Source organism: Salvelinus namaycush, unplaced genomic scaffold (assembly GCF_016432855.1).
Source record: "Salvelinus namaycush isolate Seneca unplaced genomic scaffold, SaNama_1.0 Scaffold166, whole genome shotgun sequence".
NCBI lineage: Eukaryota > Metazoa > Chordata > Actinopteri > Salmoniformes > Salmonidae > Salvelinus > Salvelinus namaycush.
Window position 1 is genome coordinate 201804 of NW_024058408.1, and position 15423 is coordinate 217226.

The 15423-nt window shown below is 42.2% G+C and overlaps 2 protein-coding genes across 2 annotated transcripts; both read left to right on the top strand.

Annotated features, from left to right (window-relative positions):
• The first annotated feature begins 1355 nt into the window (after nucleotides 1-1355).
• On the top strand, nucleotides 1356-2828 carry LOC120037263 (polymeric immunoglobulin receptor-like). The gene is made up of 3 exons (XM_038983435.1): nucleotides 1356-1465; nucleotides 1892-2221; nucleotides 2464-2828. Exons 1-3 carry the CDS (start codon nucleotides 1423-1425, stop codon nucleotides 2826-2828), a joined length of 738 nt encoding a protein of 245 aa, XP_038839363.1. The 5' UTR covers nucleotides 1356-1422.
• Nucleotides 2829-3017: 189 nt separating this feature from the next.
• On the top strand, nucleotides 3018-6697 carry LOC120037264. Its single transcript, XM_038983436.1, has 5 exons — nucleotides 3018-3033; nucleotides 3963-4058; nucleotides 4366-4464; nucleotides 5617-5669; nucleotides 5824-6697. The coding sequence occupies exons 1-5, from the start codon at nucleotides 3018-3020 to the stop codon at nucleotides 6184-6186; spliced, it is 627 nt and encodes a 208-aa protein (XP_038839364.1). The 3' UTR covers nucleotides 6187-6697.
• Nucleotides 6698-15423: the final 8726 nt, after the last annotated feature.

The following is a 15423-nucleotide window of genomic DNA, read 5'->3' on the forward strand; positions in this document are numbered from 1 at the left end:
GCCACAAGAAAAGGGCAACCGGTGAAGAACAAACACCATTGTAAATACAACCCATATTTATGTTTATTTATTTTCCCTTTTGTACTTTAACTATTTTCCCATTATTACAACACTGTATATAGGCATAATTGTTTGTTGTTCTTTTATTTTTTACCTTTATTTAACTAGGCAAGTCAGTTAAGAAAACATTTTTTACCATGACGGCCTACACCGGCCAAACCCAGACGACGCTGGGCCAATGGGACTCCCAATAACGGCCGGTTGTCATACAGCCTGGATAATATGACATTTGAAATGTCTGTAATGTTTACTGTTAATTATTATTGTTAATATCACTTTTCTTTAATATCTACTTCACTTGCTTTGGCAATGTTAACATATGTTTCCCAAGCCAATGAAGCACTTAAATTGAAATTGAAATTGAGAGAGATGGATAGGAAGGAGAGAGCCCTCCAGTGGCAGAATAACTCTGTTTCTCTCCTCTGTAGACAGCCTCCAGTGGTAGAATAACTCTGTTTCTCTCCTCTGTAGACAGCCTCCAGTGGCAGAATAACTCTGTTTCTCTCCTCTGTAGACAGTCTCCAGTGGTAGAATAACTCTGTTTCTCTCCTCTGTAGACAGCCTCCAGTGGCAGAATAACTCTGTTTCTCTCCTCTGTAGACAGCCACCAGTCTGCATGAGAGTGTACGTATGTGGTTCTGTGCTCTGATCCAAAGAGGCCTCTCTCCCTCTCTTTTTTCTCACTGATCTCTCTATCTCTCTCTACTGTGTGATGTAGGAACAGGTGTGATTGGTTTAGGAGGAAGAAGGAGGGGCTGTCAGAAATAACATGTGTTAGGAGGGTTTGAACTAGTAGAGAGAGAGAGAGATGCAGAATAAGGGAAGTACATAGTTGTACGAGCGCAAAGAGTGAGTTAGAGAGAGGGAGGGGCAGAGAGAGAGAGAGAGAGTACATGAAGTACATGAAGTTTGTATTTATGTTCCTATAAGTAGAGAGAGAACAGAGAGAGTTGTAGACTTGAACACACAGCATTATATCAGGACCTATAGACACCTGGACCAACCTGGAGAGAACACAGCATTATATCAGGACCTATAGACACCTGGACCAACCTGGAGAGAACACAGCATTATATCAGGACCTATAGACACCTGGACCAACCTGGAGAGAACACAGCATTATATCAGGACCTATAGACACCTGGACCAACCTGGAGAGAACACACCATTATATCAGGACCTATAGACACCTGGACCAACCTGGAGAGAACACAGCATTATATCAGGACCTATAGACACCTGGACCAACCTGGAGAGAACACAGCATTATATCAGGACCTATAGACACCTGGACCAACCTGGAGAGAACACAGCATTATAACAGGACCTGTAGACACCTGGACCAACCTGGAACACAACAAGATGAGGATCCTGCTGATAGTCATTCTCCTCTCCTTCATGACAGGTAATAAGCTTGTTATAACGCTCTATGTCAATGTAATAACATCCAGTTATTCTTATTATAAATGCTGCTACTACAGATAAGGAAACACTACTGTGTGTGTGTGTGTGTGTGTGTGTGTGTGTGTGTGTGTGTGTGTGTGTGTGTGTGTGTGTGTGTGTGTGTGTGTGTGTGTGTGTGTGTGTGTGTGTGTGTGTGTGTGTGTGTGTGTGTGTGTATGTGTGTGTGTGTGTGTGTGTGTGTGTGTGTGTGTGTGTGTGTGTGTGTGTGTGTGTGTGTGTGTGTGTGTGTGTGTGTGTGTGTGTGTGTGTGTGTGTGTGTACTGGTGTACTGGTGTACTGGTATAGGAATCCTAACCGTAAGTACATTAGTATTACAAAACACTAAACAAAGGAATATAAAATATATTTTCTCTTGTCTGATTGACAGGTTGTTTGAGCTCCTTCAAAGTGACAGGATACTCTGGAGGAACTGTCATCATCTACTATCATTATTCCACAGAAGACAGAAGTCATGAGAAATATTTCTGCGTGGGGCAGGACAGTTGGAGTTTGAGTTGTGACGATCAAATCAGAACTGGATTGAAGAACACCTGGTTCCACAGTGGTAGATTCTCTCTGTATGACATCACTGGAGACAACTACTTCAAGGTGATCATCAGACAACTGACCAGACAAGATGAAGGGACCTACTGGTGTGGAGTGGACAAACCTATTATACCTGACAGTTATACCAAGGTAGAGCTGGAAGTGAAGAAGGGTGAGAGACTTTTACTTTAACTTTATAAATTACATTACATTACATTTAAGTCATTTCGCAGACGCTCTTATTAAATCAAATTTAGCTACATATGTTATCACATGATTGGTACCACTAGTCAATGAAGTCAGTCTATAGTGCTAGACTAAGGTTGTGATGTGTGTTCCTATTGACAGATGACTGCTGTGAGAAGTCAGTCTATAGTACAAGACTAAGGTTGTGATGTGTGTTCCTATTGACAGATGACTGCTGTGAGAAGTCAGTCACAGAGACGGCCTATCTGGGAGGAGAAGCTACCATCAGATGCAACTATCCAGAGGACCATGAGGACAGCATCAAGTATTTCTGCAAGGAAAGCAATGACTTCAAGACTTGTGTTAATATGACCTCTGCTCACCAGACAACTGCAAAAGCTGGTCATTTCTCTGTGTCTGACAACAGAAGAGAGAGATTCTCCACAGTGACCATCAGGGACCTGACTGAAGATGATTCTGGGACCTACTGGTGTGGAGTAGAAACCAGCAGGACAGAACAACGTTACATTACACTGATCACACAGGTGAAGCTGCTTGTTATAAGTGAGTATAAACTTCTTCTTTCTCTTTAACATGTGAACATAAACACACAAGTTACACTCATATCTATTTGATAAAAGTAGTTTAATGGAAATGATAATTGCATGACATTATTAATGTCATTTACATGTTTAATGTGTTTGATTCCGTTCCATTCCATTCCAGCCATTGTGATTAGCCCATCCTCCTATATCTCTGTTCACCAGCCTCCTCTGCTCCCCATGCTGTCCACCTGCAGTAGCTATGTTATATACTGTCTGACCATGTAAATAGCATATAGCATTCTATTATATCAGTCTATTATTATAACTACAGTATGTTAGTCATTGTGTTAGTGGGGCCTGGGTGTTTGTAGTGGAACACAGTAACTTCCTCTGTAATGTCTGTGTGTTTGTAGTGGTGTGAAAAGACACTGGACCAGAACACTGTAACTTCCTCTGTAATAACTGTGTGTTTGTAGTGGTGTGAAAAGACACTGGACCAGAACACTGTAACTTCCTCTGTAATGTCTGTGTGTTTGTAGTGGTGTGAAAAGACACTGGACCAGAACACTGTAACTTCCTCTGTAATGTCTGTGTGTTTGTAGTGGTGTGAAAAGACACTGGACCAGAACACTGTAACTTCCTCTGTAATGTCTGTGTGTTTGTAGTGGTGTGAAAAGACACTGGACCAGAACACTGTAACTTCCTCTGTATTGTCAGTGTGTTTGTAGTGGTGTGAAAAGACACTGGACCAGAACACTGTAACTTCCTCTGTAATGTCTGTGTGTTTGTAGTGGTGTGAAAAGACACTGGACCAGAACACTGTAACTTCCTCTGTAATAACTGTGTGTTTGTAGTGGTGTGAAAAGATATAAAACCCCTAGTTTCAGTATGAATGTCATCATGAAACCTGCAGTTGTCATGAGAGAGAGAGAGAGAGAGAGAGAGAGAGAGAGAGAGAGAGAGAGAGAGAGAGAGAGAGAGAGAGAGAGAGAGAGAGAGAGAGAGAGAGTTGTGAAGAAGGACATGGTGGGAAAGAGAGACACCTAAACAGGAACAAGAGAAACCACCCTCCATCTCTCTCTCTCTTCGCCTCCATCACTCTATCTCTCTCTCCTCATCTCTCCATCTCTCCCTCTCCTCACCTTACAGAAGCATTTTCATACTTGTGTCCATTGTTTTCAGTGGCACCAACCACCACAACAGCAACAGCAGCAACAACAACAGACCAACCCACAACTAAATTAATCCCATCATCATCATCATCACTCAACGGATCTGGTAAATAAACGTTTACATATTTAGATGCCTGAGTATCACTTTGGTTAGTGTTAGACATGTCTGTATGTAGTGTTATGATATGAGGGGTAGGTTAGAGTAACAGTAGGTTTGTCTAATCGGTTACGTAACTGTGTGTGTGTGTGTGTGTGTGTGTGTGTGTGTGTGTGTGTGTGTGTGTGTGTGTGTGTGTGTGTGTGTGTGTGTGTGTGTGTGTGTGTGTGTGTGTGTGTGTGTGTGCGTGTGTGTGTGTGCGTGTGTGTGTGTGTGTGTGTGCGTGTGTGTGTGTGCGTGTGTGTGTGTTTTCCAGGTACCTCAGTGGTCATCATGGTGTCTGTTAGTCTGGTAGTGTTACTGCTGGTGATCAGCCTGATCATAGTCTACAGATGGAAATACAACAAGGCCACAGGTGAGAAACACACACACACACACACACACACACACACACACACACACACACACACACACACACACACACACACACACACACACACACACACACACACACACACACACACACACACACACACACACACACACACACACACACACACACACACAGGTCTATAAAAGGAGAGAAAGTTCCCATTTTCGAAATCTTTCCATTTCCATTTCGAATTAATTTGTTTGCATAATAGCTTGTCATCATTGTCCCTGGTTGAGAAGCATAAATAGTCACTGAGGAGTGTCTGACCCCTGCTGTATTCTGGTGGAAGTGCATCTCTCTCTCTCTCTCTCTCTCTCTCTCTCTCTCTCTCTCTCTCTCTCTCTCTCTCTCTCTCTCTCTCTCTCTCTCTCTCTCTCTCTCTCTCTCTCTCTCTCTCTCTCTCTCTCTCTCTCTCTCTCTCTCTCTCTTTCTCTCTCTCTCTCTCTCTCTCTCTCTCTCTCTCTCTCTCTCTCTCTCTCTCTCTCTCGCTCTCTCTCTCTCCCTGCCTCCGCCCTCTCTCTCTGTCACTCTCTCTGTCACTCTCTCTCTCTCTCTCTCCCTGCCTCCGTCCTCTCTCTCTGTCACTCTCTCTCTCTCTCTCTCCCTGCCTCCGTCTTCTCTCTCTCTATCTCTCTTTCCTAATCTCTCTCCCTGCCTCCGTCCTCTCTCTCTGTCACTCTCTCTGTCACTCTCTCTCTCTCTCTCTCTCTCAATTCAATTCAATTCAAGGGGCTTTATTGGCATGGGAAACATATGTTAACATTGCCAAAGCAAGAGAGGTAGATAATATACCAAGTGAAATAAACTATACAAATTTACAGTAAATATTACACTCACAGAAGTTTCAAAAGAATAAAGACATTACAAATGTCATGTTATGTATATATACAGTGTTGTAACGATCTACAAATGGTTAATGTACAAAAGGGAAAATAAATAAGCATAAATAAAATAATATGGGTTGTATTTACAATGGTGTTTGTTCTTCACTGGTTGACCTTTTCTTGTGGTAACAGGTCACAAATCTTGCTGCAGTGATGGAGCACTGTGGTATTTCACCCAGTAGTTTATCAGGGGTTTGTTCTCTCTCTCTCTCTCTCTCTCTGAGTAATGTGTGTGTGTTGTGTTCCACAGGATCTGTCTCTTCAACACACAGAGTGAGTCCAGACACAGGAATCAATGAAGGGGTCAGTGTATTGTGTTTGTTAGTTTTTGTGTCTGAGGGATGTCATTAAGTGATGTCATTAAGTGATGTCATTGAGTGATGTCATTGAGTGGGTTTTATCTGTTGTGTTGAGTGTGTTTGTGAGTGTCGTACTATTCTCTCCTCCTCCTCTCCAGGGTTGTCATGGTGACGGTGACTATGAAGAGATAATGGAGCGCCCCCTAAGGTCAGACTCAGGCGCTGCGACCTCCACCATCGACACCACCGCCAACTTACCCACAAGTCACTCTGACTCTCTCCACTACGCCAGCGTCAACTTCCACAAGAACCCCAGTGGCCCCAACGAAGCCACTGACACCATCACTAAAGAGGGCAGCTGCCCCAATGAAGCCACCGCTGCCATTACTACAAAGGGCACTTCATCATGTGACTATGCTACTGTGAACAAAAGCCCCGCCTACTCTACTGTCAATCATCCACACAGCTGCTCTGAGGCACCTCCCATCTACTCCACAATCAGCAAACCCAGAGACACTTGAGTCACTGGCGACCAATCACAAGATACATACACTCACTGGCGACCAATCACAAGATACATACACTCACTGTCGACCAATCACAAGAGACATATTTTAACTATATGCGCTGACCTCTATTTTTAGCAAATTTCTCTTTTACTTTTTATTTTTATTTCTCTCTCTCGCTCTGCTGGTCTCTTTCTCTCTCTCTCTACTTCCTCTCTACTTCCTGTTCTCTCACTGACAGTTTGCATGTTTTGTCTGGGTGAGCGGAGGTTTCACTTGATGGGCAATTTAGGAGCCCGGCGGCGAACTCTGAATGCCCTGCTCAAAACTGACAGCGAATCTCAATAAAGAGGTGGAGTCAACAAACTCCGCCTTCGCAGTTTAAGTTGTTCTATTGGTTTACTGAGATCTCAGTAGCTTGTCTGTTATGTGATGACATCATTCATTAAGGGGGAGTTGGGTTGTAGAGGAGGGATGTTTCTTCTGTTCAGAAACTCATCTGTTGAGTTGATCATTTACAAAGACTGTATTTGGATCAATGACATGTCAGAAAAAAGGTTATAAAATATATTGATGTATACTTTAACTATAATGTCATCATCTCAACAATGTGTTCCTCCTCTGCTGAAACAAACATGGTAACTTTAGAACAGAGAAGTTGACAGTTTTCACACTTAGTCAGCACAGCTAGCTGAGTTCTCTTGTCGTTTAGAAGTCTAACATCCGGCCGGATTAAACGAGTTTCACTCTGCAGCACATATAGACCTGCAGACACTGAAGTAATTTCAGAGCCAGGATATGTAGGCTAATGCCCACCCCCTCCACCACCACCGTTGCCCTCATCACTATCTCCATCTGTCTGACATGCAGAGAGGTGAGTGGGGTGTGATGTCAGAGGAGGGAGGAGCTTTCTACAGAGGAAGAAAGAACACTTCAGAATCCCCCTGCTGTCAAACACTGTCTGACTGGTGATGGATTAGTAGGACTGAGAGTAGCTGACAGAGAAGCTGTTGTGGACCTGGGCTTGTTGATGCACCAGGTGGTAGTATGGTAACTGTAATAGTAAAGTAACTTTAACAATATATTAACTGTGGTAGTAAAGTAACTTTAATAGTAAAGTAATTGTGGTAGTAAAGTAACTTTAACAGTATAGTAACTTTAACAGTATAGTAACTGTGATAGTAAAGTAACTTTAACAGTATAGTAACTGTGGTAGTAAAGTAACTTTAACAGTATAGTAACTGTGATAGTAAAGTAACTTTAAAAGTATAGTAATTGTGGTAGTAAAGTAACTTTAACAGTATAGTAACTGTGTTAGTAAAGTGACTTTAACAGTATAGTAACTGTGGTAGTAAAGTAACTTTAACAGTATAGTAACTGTGATAGTAAAGTAACTTTAACAGTATAGTAACTGAGGAGTAACTGTCCAGAATGAAGATACTCCATGTTGTCTCCTGCTGTCTCCTCTCAGGTGAGTTATGTCTGTCTGTCTGTCTGTCTGTCTGTCTGTCTGTCTGTCTGTCTGTCTGTCTGTCTGTCTGTCTGTCTGTCTGTCTGTCTGTCTGTCTGTCTGTCTGTCTGTCTGTCTGTCTGTCTGTCTGTCTGTCTGTCTGTCTGTCTGTCTGTCTGTCTGTCTGTCTGTCTGTCTGTCTGTCTGTCTGCCCTCCTTTCTGCTCTCCTGTCTGCCTGTCTGTCTGCCTGTCTGTAGTCTGTATCAGTTTCTATAGTACTAGACTGTATACTGTATGTAGTCTGTATCAGTTTCTATAGTACTAGACTGGATACTGTCTATAGTCTGTATCAGTTTCTATAGTACTAGACTGTATACTGTCTGTAGTCTGTATCAGTTTCTATAGTACTAGCCTGGATACTGTCTATAGTCTGTATCAGTTTCTATAGTACTAGACTGGATACTGTCTGTAGTCTGTATCAGTTTCTATAGTACTAGACTGGATACTGTCTGTAGTCTGTATCAGTTTCTATAGTACTAGATTGTATACTGTCTGTAGTCTCTATCAGTTTCTATAGTACTAGACTGGATACTGTCTGTAGTCTGCATCAGTTTCTATAGTACTAGATTGTGTACTGTCTGCAGTCTGTATCAGTTTCTATAGTACTAGACTGGATACCTTCTGTAGTCTGTATCAGTTTCTATAGTACTAGCCTGGATACTGTCTGGATGATATAATATACTAAGATAATGATTTGTCTATAAGGAGCCAGAACGTGTTACACTAGAGATATGATCAGATGATATATCTGCATATTCATGGTAGAATGTACTGAACTTAAAACGGTTCTCTCACCTCTCTGTTGATGGGTACAGTTCAAGTTTTAATGTCACCTGCAGAAGTAGACTGAAATGCCTTTCTTGTAGCTCTAAACCTAACAATGCACTAATCAATAACAATGTAATACTATAAATAACATGAGGTGGAAAGAAATAACCCATCATTCCAGATAAGGAATAATAAGAACAGTATAAAGTTGTTGGGGTCCAGGTCCTCTTTAGTGAGCGTGTGTTTCTGTTTTACATCTCTCTGTGTTGTGGAGTCAGTCATCACCAAGGTGACTGGAGTTGTTGGGGGACAGGTCCTCTTTAGTGAGCGTGTGTTTCTGTTTTACATCTCTCTGTGTTGTAGAGTCAGTCATCACCAAAGTGACTGGAGTTGTTGGGGGACAGGTCCTCTTTAGTGAGCGTGTGTTTCTGTTTTACATCTCTCTGTGTTGTAGAGTCAGTCATCACCAAAGTGACTGGAGTTGTTGGGGGACAGGTCCTCTTTAGTGAGCGTGTGTTTCTGTTTTACATCTCTCTGTGTTGTGGAGTCAGTCATCACCAAGGTGACTGGAGTTGTTGGGGGACAGGTCCTCTTTAGTGAGCGTGTGTTTCTGTTTTACATCTCTCTGTGTTGTGGAGTCAGTCATCACCAAGGTGACTGGAGTTGTTGGGGGACAGGTCCTCTTTAGTGAGCATGTGTTTCTGTTTTACAGCTCTCTGTGTTGTGGAGTCAGTCATTACCAAGGTGACTGGAGTTGTTGGGGGACAGGTCCTCTTTAGTGAGCGTGTGTTTCTGTTTTACAGCTCTCTGTGTTGTGGAGTCAGTCATTACCAAAGTGACTGGAGTTGTTGGGGGACAGGTCACAATTCAGTGCTCATATGCAGATAAATGGTTTGGAAAAAGCAATGACAAGTACTTCTGTAGGAAGAAATGTGACAGTTACAATGACATTCTGGTTCAAACTCAGAAGAACAAGAACTATATTGAGAGAGGAAGATACGCCATACATGACAATAGATATGGATACTTCACTGTTACCATCAAGAACCTGATGAAGTCAGACTCTGGAACCTACTGGTGTGGAATGGACAGATATATTAAATATTCATACCAAGAGGTGCATCTCACAGTTACAGATGGTAAGTTAACACTCAATCATATTTGTCTTGACAAATTCAGAGCTTAATGTTTGTTACAGGCTTCATGACTTCATTAGAGAAAAGCAAAATGGTGACAGTATTTGTGGATGACTGTTCTTTTGTTTTACACACAGCTCCTCCTAAACCATCAACTGTCACCTCCAGACCTCATTTCTCCACAAACCTCTCTGCAACGTCCTCCAACATCTCCACAACCCTCCCAAACCCCTCTGCAACATTATCGAACATCTCTACAATGTTTCTGACATCTGGAGACATCAGTGGTCACTCTTCATCTAGAGCAGGTATGATGAATCTCTCATCTCAGACATTACAACTAATATGTTGTGAAATGATGAATCTCTCATCTCAGACATTACAACTAATATGTTGTGAAATGATGAATTTCTCATCTCAGACATTACAACTAATATGTTGTGAAATGATGAATCTCTCATCTCAGACATTACAACTAATATGTTGTGAAATGATGAATCTCTCATCTCAGACATTACAACTAATATGTTGTGAAATGATGAATCTCTCATCTCAGACATTATAACTAATATGTTGTGAAATGATGAATCTCTCATCTCAGACATTACAACTAATATGTTGTGAAATGATGAATCTCTCATCTCAGACATTACAACTAATGTTCTGTGATATTAAATGCTGGAGGAAATCATTTCTCTCTCTCTCTCTCTCTCTCTCTCTCTCTCTCTCTCTCTCTCTCTCTCTCTCTCTCTCTCTCTCTCTCTCTCTCTCTCTCTCTCTCTCTCTCTCTCTCTCTCTAGTAGATCCTACATTGGACTCTCCTGGTGCAGGACAGAGTCAGAGGGCTGGTAAGTTTCATATCTACTGATTTGCTGAAATATGGTTTAGACTTGAGTTTCTGGAAATCTACAGGAAGTGATGCAGCACTTTAGGTTTTGGCTCCTCCTTTATCACACCTTTATTTCCTGTCTGTCTGTCTGTCTGTCTGTCTGTCTGTCTGTCTGTCTGTCTGTCTGTCTGTCTGTCTGTCTGTCTGTCTGTCTGTCTGTCTGTCTGTCTGTCTGTCTGTCTGTCTGTCTGTCTGTCTGTCTGTCTGTCTGTCTTGTCTGTCTGTCTGTCTGTCTGTCTGTCTGTCTGTCTGTCAACTGATCGAATGAACGTTGTAATTCATGCTATAATTCATGTTATCTATAATATATACAGTCCTATGTAAAGTCTCTCCTCCTGTCTGTGGTCAGGTCTGATGGTATCTATGATATATACAGTACTCTGTAAAGTCTCTCCTCCTGTCTGTGGTCAGGTCTGATGGTATCTATGATATATACAGTACTCTGTAAAGTCTCTCCTCCTGTCTGTGGTCAGGTCTGATGGTATCTATGATATATACAGTACTCTGTAAAGTCTCTCCTCCTGTCTGTGGTCAGGTCTGATGGTATCTATGATATATACAGTACTCTGTAAAGTATCTCCTTTTGTCTGTGGTCAGGTCTGATGGTATCTATGATATATACAGTACTCTGTAAAGTCTCTCCTTTTGTCTGTGGTCAGGTCTGATGGTATCTATGATATATACAGTACTCTGTAAAGTCTCTCCTCCTGTCTGTGGTCAGGTCTGATGGTATCTATGATATATACAGTACTCTGTAAAGTCTCTCCTTTTGTCTGTGGTCAGGTCTGATGGTATCTATGATATATACAGTACTCTGTAAAGTCTCTCCTCCTGTCTGTGGTCAGGTCTGATGGTATCTATGCTATATACAGTACTCTGTAAAGTCTCTCCTCCTGTCTGTGATCAGGTCTGATGGTGTGGACCAGTGTTGGTCTGGTAGTCATGGTGACAGTATTAGGACTGGTCCTGCTCCTGTTCGACAGACAGAGGAGAGGAACCAGGAGAACACCACCACCAGTCTCCTCCAACACACAACCTGACCCTACTGGAGAGGTGAGAGATACAACGGTGTGTGTATGTGTGTGTGTGTGTGTGTGTGTGTGTGTGTGTGTGTGTGTGTGTGTGTGTGTGTGTGTGTGTGTGTGTGTGTGTGTGTGTGTGTGTGTGTGTGTGTGTGTGTGTGTGTGTGTGTGTGTGTGTGTGTGTGTGTGTGTGTGTGTGGTGTGTGTGTGTGTGTGTGTCCATAATAAAGTGTAGTGTAGAGGTGATAGACAGGGAGGTGGTAACTAACCATCTAAGGGTTGAGTGTGTGAGTCTACAGCCTCTAGTGGGTTTCTACTGTAGTCTGTTATCATTACATGAAGATAAACAGTGGCTGACATGTTGATGGTTGAGGGCCTCCAATTCTTTTCATATCTGAACATGTATCTATTGTCATTGGTTCTGTTTGCAGGTTGACTGTGTCTATGAGGAGATCAGAGAGGCAGACAGACAGACAGACACACTCCCTGTGGTCATCGCTTCAGTCAACTCCAATGTCAACTCACCTACCAAAACTACAACCTACCCTGCTGGCCAAGCCTCTACAACCTACCCTGCTGGCCAAGTCTCCACAACCTACCCTGCTGACCAAGCCTCTACAACCTACCCTGCTGGCCATGCTACCAGTGTCTCACACTGTGACATCTATGCTAATGCTAGCTGCCACAAAGATGATATAAATCCAAGCTATTCTACTGCAGATCAATCAGCTTCTCTCATCTACTCCAGTGTGGATCTACCTACAGATTCTAGAGTCTCTTCAAGACCTCCAACAGCCAGCAGATCCCAGGATGATTCCATCTATTCTACAGCCCAGCTACCCAAAGATACTGTAGAATCTACAAGATACCCTGCTGGAGACCTCTCTAAAGACACTCCAGAAGATGCCATCTACTCTACAGCCCAGCCACCCAAAGATAATGTAGAATCTACAAGATACCCTGCTGTAGACCTCTCTAAAGACACTCCAGAAGACGCCCTCTACTCTACAGCCCAACTACCCAAAGATTCTGTAGAATCTACAAGATACCCTGCTGTAGACCTCTCTAAAGACACTCCAGAAGATGCCATCTACTCTACAGCCCAGCTACCCAAAGATACTGTATAATCTACAAGATACCCTGCTGTAGACCTCTCTAAAGACACTCCAGAAGATGCCATCTACTCTACAGCCCAGCCACCCAAAATAATGTAATAGTATATAATCTCTACAAGAGATGCATCCCAAATGACATCCTATTACCTCTCCCCCATATGGACCCTGGTCAAAGGCAGTGCTCTATAGAGAACAAGGTGACATCTGGGATGAAGAGAAGCTCCCTGTAGAGAGATGAAGGGTTGTCACCACAGAGCCGCCATCTTGGAATGACATGAAGAAAACAATCCCTTTCCTGTTTCAAATCCTCCTTTTGTATTAAAACAGCTCACGTGGTTTTACTGTATATAATATATGTAAAATAGGAACATCTGGCTTCAAAATCACTTGTAGTTCCAGATTTTGTGAAAGTCAACCAACATTATTGTAAATATTTGTGTTTTATCATATAATTTTGCCTTCATTTAGTCTGTTATAATAATGAAGACAGAAATACCATAATAGTCAGCTGTACCTTTGAGATTTACTTAGCTATTGTATATGTATATAAACTGTGCCTTTTAAAGCATTTCATAAAAACTCATCAAAATGTTTAAAACAGTGTGAATGTGGAATATTATTGTGTGTATGTGTATGTGTGTGTATTTGTGTATGTGTGTGAGTGTGTGTGTAGTGTGTGTTTTTCATTGTGTTTGTGTCTGGACATGTAGAGGAAGAGTGTCGACTAGAACCACCTGAGATACACACACACACACACACACACACACACACACACACACACACACACACACTGAAAAGCCACAGAGAGAGCGGATTCAGTAGCAACTTCCACCAGACCAGAGCGGCGTCCGACTACTAGGGTGTAGTGCAATTCCTATGGCTTCCACAGGGTGTCAGCAGGTCATGTTCACGGTTTCAGGCTTGTAACTTCCAAAACGAATAAGAAATATCAGTTTTAGTACAGGGACACAGTCTTGGAAATTCGTGTTTGGGCACCATGAAGACAAGACGCACCTTCTATAATCGGTTTCCTATTGAACATACTTCTTTCCGTAAGAAATATTATAGTTTGATTACATTTTAGGGTGTCTGAGGAGTATATTGAAACGTATTTTGACTTGTTGAAACAAAGTTTAGGGGTACATTTTCGGATTCCTTTCTCTGCATGTTGAACGGGTGTATTACTCAAATTGATGGCGCCAACTAAAGAGACTTTTTGGGATATAAAGAAGGATTTTATCTAACAAAACAACACTACATGTTATAGCTGGGACCCTTTGGATGACAAATCAGAGGAAGATTTTCAACAAGTAAGTGAATATTTAATCACTATTTGTGAATATATGAAACCTGTGCCGGTGGAAAAATATTTTGATGTTGGGCGCTGTCCTCAAACAATCCCATGGCATGCTTTTGCTGTAATAGCGAATATAAATCGGACAGTGCAGTTAGATTAACAGGAACTTAAGCTTTCAACCGATATAAATCACTTGTATGTACCTAAATGTTCAATATCATGATTATTTATTTAAATTGCGCGCCCTCCAGTTTCATCGGAAGTTGTCCCCCAGTCCTATTTACATTAAATCGTCCCTAAGCTTTACAGGAATGTGGTTCTGAATATGGACCACAACACCGCCTCCTTTGGCATTTCTGTCTTTTCGGTAGATGTTATAACCATGTATTGCTACCCACTGTATCATCAAAGGTATTATCTAAGTTTCAGTTTCAGAGATAGTCAGAGATAGTCAGAATATGAATGTCCTCTGTTACAAGCAAGTTATTGACCTATTGGACCTTGTTTCTTAGGCTACACATGTTAATATTGGGTATTGTTAGCACTTTTCTGGGTTGCTTGATTGTTTTTAATGTTTTACAGCATTCAACAACAACAAACATGTGTCGCTCTCTGATGACGTCCAGCTAGTGATAGACAACATACTTAGAGTAGGGTGTAGTGAAGGTACTGTAACAGGAGTAGTGTAGGGTGTAGTGAAGGTACTGTAACAGGAGTAGTGTTGGGTGTAGTGAAGGTACTGTAACAGGAGTAGTGTAGGGTGCAGTGAAGGTACTGTAACAGGAGTAGTGTAGGGTGTAGTGAAGGTACTATAACAGGAGTAGTGTAGGGTGTAGTGAAGGTACTGTAACAGGAGTAGTGTAGGGTGTAGTGAAGGTACTGTAACAGGAGTAGTGTAGGGTGTAGTGAAGGTACTGTAACAGGAGTAGTGAAGGTCCTGTGACAGGAGTAGTGTAGGGTGTAGTGAAGGTACTGTAACAGGAGTAATGTAGGGTGTAGTGAAAGTACTGTAACAGGAGTAGTGTAGGGTGTAGTGAAGGTACTGTAACAGGAGGAGTGTAGGGTGTAGTGAAGGTACTGTAACAGGAGTAGTGTAGGGTGTAGTGAAAGTACTGTAACAGGAGTAGTGTAGGGTGTAGTGAAGGTACTGTAACAGGAGGAGTGTAGGGTGTAGTGAAGGTACTGTAACAGGAGTAGTGTAGGGTGTAGTGAAGGTACTATAACAGGAGTAGTGTAGGTTGTAGTGAAGGTACTGTAACAGGAGTAGTGTAGGGTGTAGTGAAGGTACTATAACAGGAGTAGTGTAGGGTGTAGTGAAGGTACTGTAACAGGAGTAGTAAAGGGTGTAGTGAAGGTACTGTAACAGGAGCATTGTAGGGTGTAGTGAAGGTACTGTAACAGGAGTAGTGTAGGGTGTAGTGAACGTATTGTAACAGGAGTAGTGTAGGGTGTAGTGAAGGTACTGTGACAGGAGTAGTGTCGGGTGTAGTGAAGGTACTGTAACAGGAGTAGAG

What these genes read in the sequence shown, in the direction of transcription:
- LOC120037264 (XM_038983436.1), top strand. An exon ending in GAAATACAACAAGGCCACAG is followed by an intron (nt 4,465 to 5,616) that starts GTGAGAAACACA and finishes TGTGTTCCACAG; the next exon opens with GATCTGTCTCTTCAACACAC. An exon ending in ACACAGGAATCAATGAAGGG is followed by an intron (nt 5,670 to 5,823) that starts GTCAGTGTATTG and finishes CCTCCTCTCCAG; the next exon opens with GGTTGTCATGGTGACGGTGA.
- LOC120037263 (XM_038983435.1), top strand. Translation starts at nt 1,423, where the DNA reads ATGAGGATCCTGCTGATAGTCATTCTCCTCTCCTTCATGACAG. An exon ending in TCTCCTCTCCTTCATGACAG is followed by an intron (nt 1,466 to 1,891) that starts GTAATAAGCTTG and finishes TCTGATTGACAG; the next exon opens with GTTGTTTGAGCTCCTTCAAA. An exon ending in AGAGCTGGAAGTGAAGAAGG is followed by an intron (nt 2,222 to 2,463) that starts GTGAGAGACTTT and finishes TCCTATTGACAG; the next exon opens with ATGACTGCTGTGAGAAGTCA.